A 16,413-nucleotide genomic window follows, 5' to 3' on the forward strand; every position below is an offset into this window, starting at 1 on the left:
GACCACACACCTTATAATCCCGAATACAAAGAAGTCATTGACTTAATACGAGCTTAATATTAATGATAATTAATGCGAAACCTAATGAGTGACATAATCTAAACTCACTTTAACATAATAATAAAAGCCCATTAAAATTAAAACAGTTTATATACAATATTGAAGGTGCTTCAACAACACTAAATATTAACAAGATGCTTAGAAAGCACTGCTTTTGACCAAGTTCGAGAACACAATATCATAATCTAATCGTTGGACAATGAGGACGGTGCTTAGTAAACAATGATCTTAAATGGATATGAGGACATAATGTCGGAATCTAATTGACAATGATGGACAATGACGACAACACCTAGTGTTTGGGGCGAGGGCTTGCGGGCCCTCCCGATCGGCGGGGTCGTTGGCCTGGCTAGGCCCAGCGACCCCGGTTGACCCTCCCCCTCGGCCCTTTCGCGAACGGGAGGCGGACGGCGAGGGCTCGGCCGGCCACCTACCCCCCCCCCATTTTATAGTTTTTAAATATTTTTTAAATGTTTTAAATAAATTTAGTTTTAAATTTAATTTAATTAATTTTTATATTAATTTGTTTACCACGTCAGCATAAAAATGGCGTCGTTTTGCACTTCCTTTGCCGGAAAATCGCCACATCGGCATTTTGGCCGAAGTGGCACTTAAGTGATTAATTTTGCTTCGATTTTGACACTTAAATGTCACTTTCCAAACTTTTGGCATTTAAGTATCCCACCGTGCCAAGTTTTGGCATTCCAGGTGTCCGTACCTCAATTTTAGGTCTAGTCCCAAATTTTATTTTGTCTAAAAAAAAAATCACTAACTTTCAATCTATTATCAAATCTATCCTCATAATCTAGTTGCAATTTAACGAGACATTTCCACAATTTATAACAAATTCACAGTAGTAATGTGCATGAAAAATTATCTCCAAAAGTAAAACCGTTCTAGGATATGAAAATTAGAGACAAGTAACAGCGATTTTCGAACAAAGAGCTAATGGAAGCAAATTTAACACTAGAATAAAATTTTATGATTTTTCTTCTAAACAAAAAAAAAGAAGTTATGGGTATATTGGAATTGAATTTAAAGTTTGGGATTTTCTTATAGATAAAAAAAAAAAAAAAAAGCTTTGGATAAAATTAGAATTAGAGCTAAAATTGATTTTTTTTTTTCAAGGAATTAGGCACTAGTGAAATGGGGAGAGGTAGGGAGATGAAGGCAACTATGAACCAGGGCGGAGGTGAAGCATCACTGGGATTGCATGACCCCAAACCCATTCCCAACTTGACTATGGTTCCAACCTTGGCAGCACCTCCATTTTTCTCTCTGTGTGCTCAAATCAGAGTAATGAACGCACATAACAATCTTTAGAGGCCGGCAAACGTTAGATCACCCTTGTCATGCCTCGGTGATATGGCCATTGATGCTTAACTAACCAGCTAGCCCTCCTTTCTTGTGCATGAATATTGAATATATGTTAGGGTTTTTATATTTTATTTTATATTTTTTCTTAGTCACGTCAACACTAAGCAAAAAATGTATATTCATTGTCTTGCTTAGTTTAGTTGTCATTGATGTGATGTGGACCTAGAATGTCACGTCAGCATTGTGTTAATGTTTTTAATAGAAAACCAAGTTAAACCAAAAATATAATGTATAATTCAATAATCCAATGGCACCAAAAAAAAATAAAATTCAAAGCCTTGGTTGAATATTTTGCAAAAGTTTAGAGCCATCGCTGCATTTATTTGTTTTCATTTATAATTATTCTCTATGTGCTTAGATCAGAGTTATGAAGGCATACAATGATCTTTAGAGGCCGGCGAACACTATAGTCACTAGACCACCCTCGTTGTGCCTCGGTGATAGGGCCATCGTTGCTTAACCAACTAGCAAGCCCTCCTTCCCTATGCATGAATTTATGTTAGGATTTTTATATTTTCTTTTGTATTTTTTTCTCATTCATGTCAACACTAAGTAAAAAATGTATATTCATTATCTTGTTTAGTTTAATCATTATTGATGTGATGTGGACTTAGAATAGAAAGCCGATTTAAACAAAAAAATATAATGTATAATTCAATAACCCCATAGCAAAAAAAGAAGAAGTTCAAAGCCTTAATTGAATATTTTACAAAAGTTTAGAACACCCCGCATTTATTTGATTTCATTTATAATATTCTCTATGTGCACACACAACAATCTTTAGAGGCCGACAAACACCAGACCACCCTTGTTGTGCCTCGATATCATGGGCATTATTGCTTAACAAATCAGCTAGCCCTCCTTCCCTATGCATGAATATATTTTATATTTTATTTTTTATTTTTTTCTTATTCATGTCAACACTAAGTAAAAAATGCATATTCATTGTCTTGTTTAGTTTAATCATTATTGATGTGATGTGGGCTTAGAATAGAAAGACCAATTTAAACAAAAAATATAATGTATACTTCAATAAAACAATGGCGAAAAAGAAGGTCAAAGTCTTAGTTGAATATTTTAAAAAAAAAGTTTAGAACACCCTGTGTCTATTTGTTTTCATTTATAATTATTCTCTATGTGCTCATATCAGAGTTATGAAAAAACACTACGATCTTTAGAGGCAGGCAAACACAAGACCACTCTTGTTGTGCCTCGGTGATATGGCCATTGTTGCTTAACCAATCAGCTAGCCCTCCTTCCCTGTGCATAAATATATTTTTTATTTTCTTATTAATGTCAACGCTAAGTAAAAATGTATATTCATCATCTTGATTAGTTTAGTTATCATTGATGCAATGTGGACCTCGAATGTCACATTAACATTGTATTAACGTATTTAATAGAAAGACCAATTTAAACAAAAAATATAATGTATAATTCAATAACCCGATGGCATAAAAAAAAGTCAAAAGTCTTAATTGAATATTTTGTAAAAGTTTAGAACACCTGGCAAGGCCCCCTTTTGTAAGGGTTAGGTTAGTCAATCCGGCCTGAGACACATTCGTTGACAAATGGGTCATGTGGCTTAGACATAGTGGATTGGAAGACAACAACATTCCAACTTTTATTATCACTTAATACTAGCATGGGCAATTACCATATTATTAACCGATCGAAGTCTTAATACAACATTTTCTAATCCGTAGGAGGGGAAGACTCGATATTATACTAGCATCTCTTTCAGTTCTTCGATCATCCAGAAGTTAAAATTTTTATCCGAGATGTATTGTGGGCATCCCACTCTTTTATCTCTTGTAAACCTTCTTTTTAAGGACTGAGGGAATGAAAGTGGAACCCTTCCTTAAAGAAAGACAGGAGAAAAGTCTTAGTAGACAAGTCCTTGGATGACTGTGTCTAGAAAGAATGGGCGTCGCCCTCCAAGTAGCTAACAGGCTCAATAGAGAAAGGACATTTTTATGTTGTAAGTAAATACAAAATATCTTTTCTAAGGCTAAGTTTTTTTTACATAAAGTTTTCCATTGGATAAGATAGACTAATTATGCATTTCCCTCAAAAATGATTTTCTACATCATCGCTCGGTCTAGTGAGGTCCAATCAGATCAATCTATTGAATGAAGTGAAGTGATAGGAAGAGAAGACTTGTGGCGGGAGATCTCTATTCATTACACCCCCTTGACTAGTAAGGGGAAAAGGGAAGTGTGCTTGGGGAATTTCCCCCCTAACTTTATTTGGGTTGGCCGAGAGATGAGCGCATAGTTTAGTAAGCACAGTTACTTTCCCAAGCCCAGCGAACTACCACTTTTTCTGATCGTGATTTATGTTAAATATGACTCGAGTTTGAGCATTTGCTAAAATGTGAAATTCGGTGGACTCACGAAGAAATTACAAAAGGAGGAAATAAAATTAAAAGGAGCAAGTTTCCTCATCCAATCCACGCACGTAAAAGTCTTGGCATGAAGGAGTCCCCTGCATGCGTGAAAGAAAAAGGAAATAAGTGGGTCCAGGTCAAAGTTTGACCTGGACACATGTAGCCCACGTATAAAAGAGCTACCAAAGCCCTTTACGAAAAAAACAAGTCGCGGAAGGGAGCCGCGAAAAAGGGTTTCTTCTTTTCGGTGAGTTGCTGCCGCACGTCCTACGAAGCCGCACACGATCGTTGAGCGAAGCCACATATTGAAGCGCCATTTACTCTAAGTGCCGTGTGTGTTCTCTGTTTATGAGAGACATCCGTAGGCGCTGGGTACTTGATAGCGGGTCTTCATGTTTCTCGTGCGGCAAAACTTATTCGTGATTTACATCCAAGAAAGAATGGTGTATTGGGTGTAATTGAGGCTTGGAAAACACCAAGAGAGTGTTTGAGTGACTTGAGTGTGTAATCTTCTTATATTGCTTGATCTATAGTGAAATTCGCCGCTGCTCTCCCCGTGGACGTATGTCTTTACGACTGAATCACGTAAATTTGGTGTCTGATTTATTTTCTTCTTCCGTCTATATTATTGTTCGATCACTCGCCCCATCTCAACAATTGGTATCAGAGCCAGGCTTGGCTAAGTTGAAGTAAATCAATGGCGACAGAAGAAGTAAAAGTGAGAATCGACAGATTTGATGGGAATAATTTTAGTTTCTGGAAGATGTATATTGAAGATTATCTTTACCAGATGAAACTGCACTTGCCCTTATTTGGGGAGAAACCAGAGACGATGAAGCAAGCTGATTGAGATTTGCTGGATAGACGAGCTATGGGTGTTATTCAGCTGACATTGGCTCGTAACGTCGCGTTTAACATCCTGAAGGAGAAGACCACTGCTGATTTGATGCAAGCCATGTCGAATATGTACGAGAAGCTCTCTGCGATCAAGAAGATCTGTTTAATTTGAAGATGAGCGAAGGTGCGTCAGTTGCAGATCATATCAATGAATTCAATGTGATTGTTAGTCAATTGAGTTCATTTGAGATTGATTTTGAAGATGAGGTACGTGTTTTGATTATGTTATCCTCATTGCCTGATAGTTAGAATACTACCGTTATTGCTGTTAGTAATTCCTCTGGGTCAACAAGTTTGACGTTTGATGGGGTTCGAGATTTGATTCTGAGCGAGGACATTCGTAGAAGAGAATCTGGCGAACCTGTATCTTCTGCTTTAGTAGGTGAAAATAGAGGAAGATCTATAACACGTGTGGGTAATAGTAGTACTAATATGAACAGAGGTAGTCAATCTAGGATTGCTAATGTTGTCTGTTGGAGTTGTGGTAAGAGGGGGCATCTTAGAAGGGATTGCCTTAAGTTGAAGAATGAGAAGGGTAAGGGAATTATAGTTGATTATGCTGATAATGTTGCAGCTGTAGCTGATAATGCTGATTATGTCTTGTCATCCTTGATTATTCATCGTTTGATGGATAGATTATGGATTCTGGTTGTTCTTTTCATGTCACACCAAATAGAAAACTGGTTTATCACTTATCAGTGCACGGATAGTGGTAAAGTCCAGTTAGGGAACAATGTTGAGTGCGATGTTGTGGGTGTTGGTGATGTTAAAATTAGAATGTATGATGGTATTATGAGGACATTGACTGAAGTGAGGCATGTTCCAGAATTGAAAAAGAACTTAATTTCCTTGGGTGCCCTAGATTCAGTTGGTTGCAAGTATTCTTCAAAAGGTCGAGTTCTGAAGATTGTTCGAGGTGCCTTGGTGATAATGAAAGGAATCAAGCACGAAGGCCTGTATAAACTTCAAGGTGAGACAATGACAGATTTTGCCCCTGAGATGTCGGATGCATCTGTTCGAGAGTCTATGGACTGCTCGAAGAAGACCTGGGTGTTTGTGCCAATGCACAAGTTTGATGCTGGTATCAGGATCATGCAATCAAGAGCTTTAATCGAGAGGGAGACTAGTAAGTCGATCAAGCATGTGCGGACTAACAATAGCATGGAGTTCTGCTCGGAGTTGGCAAATAAATTTTGCATGAAAGAGGGCATAGTGAAACACCACACTAGTGCTAATAAAACACAACAATTTGCAGAATTGATGAGCAGAACATTACTAGAGATGGCTCGAAAAATTATCTCCAGTGCTGGTATGGCTAGGAGATTCCTGGTTGATGTTCTAAGTACGCTAAGCTACATGGTGAATAGTTCCCCATTAACTGCTATTGAGAGACGAACTCCTAAAGAAGTGTGGTCAGCTAATGTTGCTGGTTATTCTATTATTAGAATGTTTGGTTGCCCGTGTTATTTTCAAGTGAGTGATGATAAGCTTGATTGGAGGGCAATGTGCATATTCCATGGTTATGCACAAGGTGAGTGGGGCAATCAGTTATGGTGCCCGGATATAAATTCATCTGTTAACAGCAGAGAAGTTACCCTTAATAAGTCTTCAATACTTCTAGCTAGGAGTGTTTGTGGCAGTGTTAATACAGATCTGAACGGTGTTCAACTTAAGGTGGAGTTGTGACCAGAAACTCCTGAGGTAGCGAGTATGAGTACTAGCAAAGTAATCGACACAAATGGTGCTCATAGCGAGGTGGAGCCTATAGAGCTAACGGTTGCTGTAACTGCTGATTATTGACAAGGTACGTTTTCGATCTCCTGATAGATATGGATGCAACAATGGTTTTGCTTTATTTGCGGTTAAGGAGGTTACATCGGAAAATCTTTGTAAAGCAGTTAAAGGTGCATGTGGAATTGGTATTCTGATGAGGTCCTCGGTTATGGCGAAGTTCAAGCGAGGCTTGGACTTGGATAATATTTGTGGCAGTTGAGCTCATCGGAGGCTATAGGAAAGTAGCAGCAAAATTTGAATTTTTTACGAAGCGATTGTAATTTGACTCAAACGTCGAGCCAAGGTGGAGATTGTTAAATATGACTCGAGTTTGAGCGTTTGCTAAAATGTGAAATTCGGTGGACTCACGAAGGAATTACAAAAGGAGGAAATAAAATTAAAAGGAGCAAGTTTCCTCATCCAATCCACGCATGTAAAAGTCTTGACATGAAGGAGTCCCTACACGCATGAAAGAAAAAGGAAATAAGTGGGCCCAGGTCAAAGTTTGACCTAGGCACACATAGCCTACGTATAAAAGAGCTGCTGAAGCCCTTTACGAAAAAAAAACAAGTCGCAGAAGGGAGCTGTGAAAGAGGGTTTCTTCTTTTCAGTGAGTTGCTGCCGCACGTCCTACGAAGCCGCACACGATCGTTGAGCGAAGCCACATATTGAAGCGCCGTTTACTCTGAGTGCCATGGGTGTTCTCTGTTTGTGAGAGACATCCGTAGGCGTTGGGTGCTTGATAGCGGGTCTTCGTGTTTCTCGTGCGGCAAAGCTTATTCGTGATTTACATCCAAGAAAGATTGGTGTATTGGGTGTAATTGGGGCTTGGGAAACACCGAGAGAGTGTTTGAGTGACTTGAGTGTGTAATCTCCTTGTATTGCTTAATTTATAGTGAAATTCGCCGCTGCTCTCCCCGTGGACGTAGGTCTTTACGACTGAACCACGTAAATCTGGTGTCCGATTTATTTTCTTCTTCCGTTTATATTTGTTCAATTGCTCACCCTATTGCAACAATTTATATAACCTAGCTCATCCCGTGACAAACGACATCTATGGTTCGCTTTCCCTTCCTTTGGAGTTGAGGGTTTCAAATCTTTACAATTTGATTCTTGATATAGTGAAATTAGGGCTTTAGCCTTTTCTCGATTCCGAATCGAATGTAGCCTTCACACAAAGACGAGGCCTGCCCCATGGACATAGAAGGAAGACTATGGGTTATAAAAATAAAAATAAAAACCACCACCTTGGCCTCTACCTGTCAATCCTAGGAAAAAACCATGACATACCAAGGGTTCGTCAACTCAGGACTATAACTGATCTTCTTTCTATCCTCGTGTGTGATCGGATATTGAGGTCATTCATCTTCAAGACTCAAGCCTGTGATGAACAAAAGGCAGTGTCTAAACGTGAACAATTTGAGATTGCCTCATCCTTCGTGGTTGTCTGCATGCTTCACTATCTTCCCCAGCTTGATCAGTCCTCCATTCAGCTTTTGAGTGAAATCAATATGTATGAATTTGTAAGGTTGGATTGAGAATGCTCTACCCAAAAGAGCCATGTGCATAATAACAAGGGTGCATAATAACGAGGGGCCAAGCTACATAATCAGGAGGGTCTGGCCATCCGCTTCGATGGAGGGATAGGTGCCCGCCAAAGTGTGCTTCATTGAAAAGGGGATATGGAGCCTTTCTGGGGAATTTCCCCCCTAACTTTATTCAGGTTCGCCAGAGAGATGAGCACATAGTTTAGTAAGGATAATTGCTTTCCCGAGAGTGCTCCCTTATCCATTTCTAGGCTACAAAAAGGGGATTAGGTCTTGTCTTCCCTCTTCCCTTTCGCTAGTAAAAAGGAAATGTTCCCTTTTTATATTCATTCAGATACGCAATAAATCTAACAATTATTATTTATACTTGTACTTGTTGGAGCTACTAAGCATAATGAATCGAAGCCAAAGATGGATCAAGGTAGCTTGCCTACCAAGTTGATAGGTGATGGGATGAAGGATGGAGCGTGCAAAGTCAATCGTGCACCTGTCATGTGACTCGTTTGCCAGCGCGCGGATAGATAGGGCGGGCGAAGTGCAAAGGGGATGGATGTTTGAGCTGTTGAAAGAGTCGGCCAACCTATACCGACCTAATAAAGAGGCAAATTCATGGGTTCCATTCTTGCTGGATGCACTTAGAACGTTTTAGTTCAATCTAAATGCAGGCATGATGTATTGTTGAATCAATCTTTTTTCCCACATCGTGTATAAGGGGAAATGGTATCATATTCCTCAATTTTGAATCAAGTTTCCGCCTTTATGAACTTAGCCATTCTGGGCTCTCCCTTCACCACCCCCATGGGATGGTCTACAGGGTCGAGAGGGTCGTAGATGAACAACGATGTCTGAAACGCCAAGTAGAGCTTTGGTGATATGGGTTTATTTTGTTTTCATTCATAATTATAACTATGAGAAAAATAAAATATTTTGTTTCACTGGTAGAAAAAACTATATAATGAAAAATGAAAATGCCTGTTCATGTAGTGCCGTTTAGATACATTGATTTTTGTTTTCATTTACAAATAACATCATCATATAATCCGTTTTAACAATATTTAAACACTTATATTTTTACACCTAATAGTAATATTATCATTTTCATCAAACAATTTTGTCATGTCTAACTATTAGTCATACATCTCTTTATTTGCTCAGTAATACGCTGCACTCATAAACTATGTAGTTAATATATAAAATCAACTAATTAAAATAAACAAAAAGAAACAAACTTTTATAAAATAAAAAAAAATGTGATATGAATGCCTAATACAGTCTTCATCATCATCATCATATATATATATATATATATATAGGACGATATAAGAAGGGGGAAAATTCCAAATAAAAGCTCGAAGTGCCTCATTTTCTCAAATAATGACCACAAGTGGACTTTGTGTCAAATAAAAATTTGAAGTGATTATGGTTGTTATAAATAATGGCTTGAAATGGCCATGGCCATTTCAAACTAGGGTTTGACATCATTGGCCGGCTAAATATTCCGATCGATTAAGGACATTTTTCCTTTTCTTGCTTTTAACTTTTTTAGCGAGGGCTAGTGGCTACTAGTGAGGATCGTTGGTAAGGGTCAGTGAGGGCTCTACTAGCCTCGCCAATTGTTGGTAAGGGCAGGTGAGGGCTTGCTAGCCCTCATCGGCTACGAGCGAGGTTGACCCTTGCCTAAGGCTTACAAGGGCTCAGCAATCCTCGCATAGATCTAGAGATGGGCGATCTTGTCAATAGACACGAGGGCGACCTCCTTTAGGGCGAAGGTTGCCTCACCTAAGCAAGGATGCCCCTCACAAGTGGTTGATGAGGGTCACCAAGCCCTTGTCGATCGTGAGTAAGGGCTTGAGTAAGGGCTTGTAGGCCTTACCAACCCTTACTAGCGGACAACAACGATGACCTTGGCCTAGCCCTTTCTAGAATTGCTAGTGGTTAGAGGCCACTAGCAAAGAAGAAAGCAAAACCAAAAAAAGTTAAAAAAGAAAAAAGAAAATATTCCAAAAATAAAATGACTGAAATGTCGTTGATTAGCTGAAAAGTGAGGCCTTTTTTTGAAACATACACATACACAGTCATTTCAAGTTCTTCTTTGAGATAAAATTCATTTTTTATCATTATTTTAAAAAATGATGACATTTTATATCATTGAAATAAGATTTAATTCAAGCCCTTATTTGAAAAGAAAAAAATGAAAGCACTTTAAATTTGTATTTGAAATTTTTCCTAAAAAGAGATAAAATTACATGGAGTAATATTGAAATTAGTACAGCCCATATCAAAATCTATGGGACCTCCGTATCCTATTTTTTCGATTCCATAATTCTATAACTTACGAGATAAATTTCTAATTAAACAAATAAAATTTCGGATAAAATTTGGGCATAACTTTTTCGTCCGACGTTAAAAATAACTTTTTAAGGAATCTAGATCAATTTCATTTTCAGAATTTACTTTTTGGAATAACAGTCTTTTTATTTATTAGCCACCCGAATAGCGGATTTATGCTGGAAAATCGACTCGCTTCTTCTTCTCCAATTTCCACTGAACCAGAGTTTCAAGGCCCGAGCGAAAAGCAGAGCAGTTCGCGTCGCTCCCGCCGCAATGCCCAAGAAGAAACCTTCCAAGTCCGAGAAATCGGTCCCTTCTTCTCCGCCCGTCAGCGCAGCTCCGACCGAGTAATCGACGCGCCTCTCCCTTCTGCTCTCAAATTTCGCTTTTTTTTTTATCGATTCTTGAAACGACCCACTTGAGAAAAATCGGAATTTGACCCCCGAGGGTGAGTTCTGCGGAGTGTTCTGATGGCGGGTCTTGTGATATGCGCAGGAGAAGCGGGATGGTGTTGAGGGTCAAGTCGAGCGAGAAGATGAAGCGGCTGGCGCTGATGAGCAGGGAGAGCGAGGAGGAGTGGAGGCCCAAGTCGGGAAGGAGCGTCAAGACGGCGGCGAGAGGGAAGAAGAATGTCAAGCTCGACGCGAAGATGCCCAAGAAGCCGCCCACCGCTTTCTTCTACTTCTTGTGAGTTTCGCGGCTCGTTTCTCTCGATTTAATGAATGGGTGGTGTTGCCAGACCAATTTGGTCGCGCCAAGCGTCTTGGCTCGTTCAAGAATTCCGGTTGCAGAGCGGTAGATCCTTTTTTGGCGTGCAATTACTTGCGGTATGTGGTTGTGGTGGAAGAGAGAAGATGAAGAGCATTAGACAGGGAGGAGCTAGATGTGTCTGATATATCAAAAACCTTTTCCTGATAAATTTAAATAGGTCGCTAGTACTTGCGGTCGTATCATGTATAGATTTTTCTTGCTTTTCTTTTTGTCCCTTTGAAGTTGAGGATTGTCCAAATTGCTAGATAGCTTTATCTCCTGGGCGCACTATGCCTCCATCCAGCTGATCGATGCCATTTGATCGAGTGATTAGTTAGTAGTTAGAAGGCCTCTAGCTCTCCGTACTAAATTCTGTTAGAAAGAAATTTTACTTTTTCTCTTATGGTGCTCTTTGCTGCAGCAGAAATACACTTGCGAGTTTTGACTGTTTGAGGGTACATCATAGCAAGTGAACAACAGACCTGCCATCACCCAAAATAGTTTTCTTGAATGATCATTGACCCCTTTACTGTCTCAAGCATCTTTTTCTTGCATTTAAGAGCAAGAATGCTTGACATATAGTACTCAAGGGTTGACCAGTGACTGTCGCAATCTTGAGAACACTTGAAAATATATATTCTGCGGATATCTTGGTTGTTCTGAACTGCTGAATCGATGCAAATGGTGCTTCAAGTGGGTCTCATGACATTTTTTTACTTATATGTATCGCATACCTCGTCAGACTAAAGATCAGTTTTTGAAGCTATGCAAGGGGGGGGTTATGTACACTGTTCTAGAGATTAAGACTTGAGAGTCAAGTCCCCTCCTTGGGTGCTGTAATTGACTTGTCCCCCTCATTAGGGGCTTTTAAAATGTGGATCAGTCTAGGGCAATAAGTTGGTCCATTTATTTGGTGGTACCATGATTAAGAAATGAAACAAATTGTGATTTGTGAATGAAGTAAATCACTGGTCTACTAAATTCAGCTAGTCCATTTTTGTCACCATTGGTGGTCGTAGCGAATGATCTGGATATCCTACAGTCAAATAGATGGACAATCTGATTGTAATTTTTCTTTTTCACTTTTTGGTTCAGATAGACAATGGCTCAGTCTTTTTCATTGAAATCACTTTTTCCCACCCCTTTTTGATGTGAGGTTCGAATGGTGACCCATCTTTCTCCAAAGAGGAGATGCCACTAAGTCAAATACCTCTTTAGCCTGGAGGTGCACTGTAGAGTGTCCTTTTTGCTATTCTTGTTATTTAACATTCCTGGGATCTAGATAACAGGGGTGGGTGAGCGCTCTACAGGAGGGTAGCAATACTTTTCGTGTCAATAATTCTTTATGTTTCATGTCATTATGAAAGTAGCTTAAAGGTGTTTCCAGTATGATGGGTTTTTTATAATAAATGGGGAATTGCGTCGATTTTGTGTTTGCCTTGCGTCAGATTCAACTTTCATTTACTTAATTTTTCTCGTGTCTTGTCATGTTTGAGTCATGTATCCATGTTGTTTAAAATTGGCCCCCCACAAGGTGTTTGATGTTTGGGGACTCAATGTTTAAGTTTAATCTCAAGGAAAAGATTGTTGGGCCTTCAGTTATCTTCATATTGCACTATTCTTGGTAAAACACAAATAATTCATTAAAAGAAATCACAAATATAATTTTATAGCAGAAGTAATTTGGAAGCTCCCCATGGAACTAAATATGTTATTCCAGATGTCTCAGTCACACCCTTGTTTGAAGGCGGGGCAAAAGAGTCCCATACATAATTGAGGAGCACTCAAGGGAATAGATATGATGCAAATGTAATTACGAGGACAATCTCCATTGTTCTTAGCTAAAATCTTAGACAGTGGTGGGGTAAGCTGTAGATTGTGGTATGGATTTTAATTCAATGAGCATTCTCAGTTTGGAAGGCTCTCTCCTGCAAATATAGATGATGTTGTGCAGCCTAACTTTGCAAAGTATCTTACAAGTAGGGAGAGTGAGTGGAAGGTGGTCGGGCTAAAGAGATGGGTAGGGGGTGTTCTGCTTTTAAACCCACTTGATGTACTATTATGAAGATCTGACTCCAGCTTATTTTCTTCACCAAACTGAAAACTAACTTCAATTGAATAGTAACTCTTTGACCTTGTAAAACTATCTGTTTTCATGTTTGATACTGACATAACTGTCTTAATAATGGGATTGGGTAGATCGTTGAATACTTCTTATAGTTGGAGTCATTGAGTTTCCAGCCTACCTCAACAAAGTTCCACTAATGCGAATCTTATCTGTCCATATGGTTAGCTACTTTTGTCATGATATCATCTTATGAGTCCTATTATTTTCCGGTTTTTAATTCTGAGTATTGTTTGGAAGTTATTTTCTCTGCATTAGCTTGGAAACAACCACTAAATACCCAGACTTGAGCATCTTAACCAGAGTTTTACTTCTGCTTTCTGTGTTTTTTATGACCATCATACTCTTAAGAGATCATTACATCATACTCCTTTTACAATGAAATCTTTTGACGCGATCTGTTATTTGCATTTCAAGGGAGGATTTTCGAAAGGATTATCAAGAGCAGAACCCAGATGTCAAATCAATGCGGGATGTATGTTCACAACATGTGCTTTGTATTTTTCAGTGGCTTGGTAGTTGAATCCTTTGCATATGTTGCTACCAATATGTTTTGGCATTTTTCCCTGTACATTCATGCTATGATTTGTTCCTTTCCTGTAGATTGGTAAGGCTTGTGGTGAGAAGTGGAAGACAATGACTTACGAGGTTTGTGATATTTTTCCCTTTAAGTTCACCAGGCTTGTCTTAAATGGTTCATAATCTGGATTCTACTTTATTGCTGTGGTTGCCTTGATAATGTGATTTATGGAGAAGTATATTCCAACACATAGCGATGTTTAGGGAAATAAAACTGATATGAGGTCAGTTAATGTAATGTCTAGTCCAGTTCTAGGTCCATCTTCCCACTGCTGCCCGTGAGTTGTGGAAAGAGGCGGTAGCAGGTTGCTGGCTAGCCTGGAGACCAGGCCAATGCCATTTTCAAAGGGCAAAAAAAAAAAAAAAAAAATCAAAGAAAACTCAAGACTGGGCAGGACAAACCCTGGTCGTTGACTGGTTTTTATTGCCACAGCTCACGGCAGTTTCTTGCTACCTGGAGAAGAAAGAGCAGTGGCAGGTTGCAGTCAATATTGGCATCTTGTCTACTGCATTACCACCACAGAAAAAATACAGAAACAAAAATAAAATTTAAAGAGAAGTGCTGTGGTTATGAAGTGACAATTTAAAAAAGGAGGAAGTTTGAATACCTGATTCTTGAGGCTTTGGTCTAGATCTAGAACTGGCTATCTCTAACTTACGAGGGAGGGAGGGGGGAAGGAAGGGCTGATGTCAAAAAAGGTGGTCGCAATTACAGTGATTAGACTGGTGATGGCTGGTGAGACTACTTTTCTTAGTTAAACTGTTTGAGGGGCCGGGTTGGAATTTCTTTATGCCCAATCTACTACCAGGCTCATAAGGGGTCATTGAGTACTTGTAGGTCCTACATGGCGCTTTGAGAAAATATGCCTTTTCTTCAGGAAATGTTTTGAGGTCATCTTATGTTGATTGAAAAGTTTAGAATTAGGGTCTCTTTGAATTTTTTTATCATGATCAGACATTTGAGTTATTTATTTGTATTGATCGCTTTTGCTATTCTGATTGCATTTTAGGAATTTTTATTGATTAGAGTTTGTAAAATGCAAATCCACCTTGATGATCATTTTTGTTGCGAACCAATGAGGACTATTGTTGACAATGTTTATTGTGATTGATTTGTATCTTATATTTCCTTTTTGAAATGGGTGTTTTGGTTTTCACCCTAACTGCATAATGTGGGGTAGTATATGGGGTGCTTTAGGGGGACGTAAAGATGAAATAGTCAAGTATAATCTAGACTACAGCTTTTTGTTGGCACTGCTTGGTGTTGGGAAGGAAAATTTTGGGTACCAACTGGTGTTCAAGATATCTTTCTTCTTCCTGTGACACTCAACATCGTTTTGAGGGTTTTGAGGGAGATCTCTGATAATTTTCATGTAGCAGATATTTTGACCCTATAAGAGTTGAGTAATGTTTGCTTCAGGATAATGATTTTTTGGAGCTGTGCTGCCATATTTAGATGACAGTTATGGTCTTTCATTGACTGTCTCTACTGGACTTGCCTGAGCGTCTTGTCTCCTCTTTCTCTCCCTCCATCATTTGCTCAAACTTAGTTGTCTTCTCTCTGTTTCGGTAGTTTAGTTGTCTTTAGGTTCTCCTTTATTTGGTTCTCTTTTGGTTCTACTTCTCTCTGTTTCTGTTTTTTCCCTTTGCCCTTAACCCCTATAGTCAGGATGTGCCCCTTGCTATTCAATAAGGGACATCCCTTAAAAGAGCGAAATATTTACCAAATTGTAAGTCAAGGTTTATCATTTCCTTTTGGTCTTGCTTTGTTCATTGATCATGATGTTGTGATAATATTTCACTCGTCAATACAAATAAAGCCAAAATGTAATGGGGTGAAAACAAAAGCAAGAACAAGAATATAGTCACATATTGGTTGATCACTCAGGCAAGTCATGGATAAAAATATGCCAATTATGGTGCTGTTTTCATTGAAAAAGATGTTTCCTGGTTTGGTGGCGGAACTAAAAGTGAAGTCTGAATGTTTTAATAGACAACATTTGCATACAACGTTGTGCATTTCTATGTAGAGAAAATGAAGTTGGATGTGAATTATGTTCATGGAATTTGCCGATTATGGCCTGAACATCTGAAGTTATCATGCTTGGTTCTTGTAGAGGGACCCCTATCATATATTTTAGCATCTTGTGATGGCAAGATGAACCTGTTGTGATTTTATCTGTTGTGTGGTTAATGATTGGTATGAGCACTTTTTCGCCCGTTGACTGGTGATGCTGGGCTGGCACTTTGGCCAATCGCCTTATGATGTATAACTGCTTTTATTTTTTGCCAATGCATTTACGTCTCACTTGTTTGACTTTTCCAAGTCAATGATTCAGAACCCCATCTTGTGGCATGAATCTATCTTTTTGGAACCCAGAGTTTCTTATGGATTGTTTTCGCCTTTGATAGGAAAAGGTTCAGTATTATGACATAGCCACTGAGAAAAGGAGAGAATTTGACAAGGCCATGGCAGAGTACGTCAAAAGAAAGGTACAGTTTGTTTCATCTGTGTATGCTAGTCATATATTGCAGTTTTATCGTGAAGTTTTTCTCAGAAGATACTCTGAATTTCAGGAAAGCGG

The 16,413-nt window shown here is 38.9% G+C and overlaps 1 protein-coding gene across 1 annotated transcript; it reads left to right on the forward strand.

The window, feature by feature from the left end:
* Positions 1–5,701: 5,701 nt before the first annotated feature.
* LOC104440799 lies at positions 5,702–13,951 on the forward strand. The gene is made up of 5 exons (XM_039310659.1): positions 5,702–5,849; positions 10,529–10,721; positions 10,870–11,061; positions 13,667–13,724; positions 13,853–13,951. The coding sequence occupies exons 1-5, from the start codon at positions 5,702–5,704 to the stop codon at positions 13,949–13,951; spliced, it is 690 nt and encodes a 229-aa protein (XP_039166593.1).
* Positions 13,952–16,413: the final 2,462 nt, after the last annotated feature.

Source organism: Eucalyptus grandis, chromosome 4, assembly GCF_016545825.1.
Source record: "Eucalyptus grandis isolate ANBG69807.140 chromosome 4, ASM1654582v1, whole genome shotgun sequence".
Lineage (NCBI taxonomy): Eukaryota > Viridiplantae > Streptophyta > Magnoliopsida > Myrtales > Myrtaceae > Eucalyptus > Eucalyptus grandis.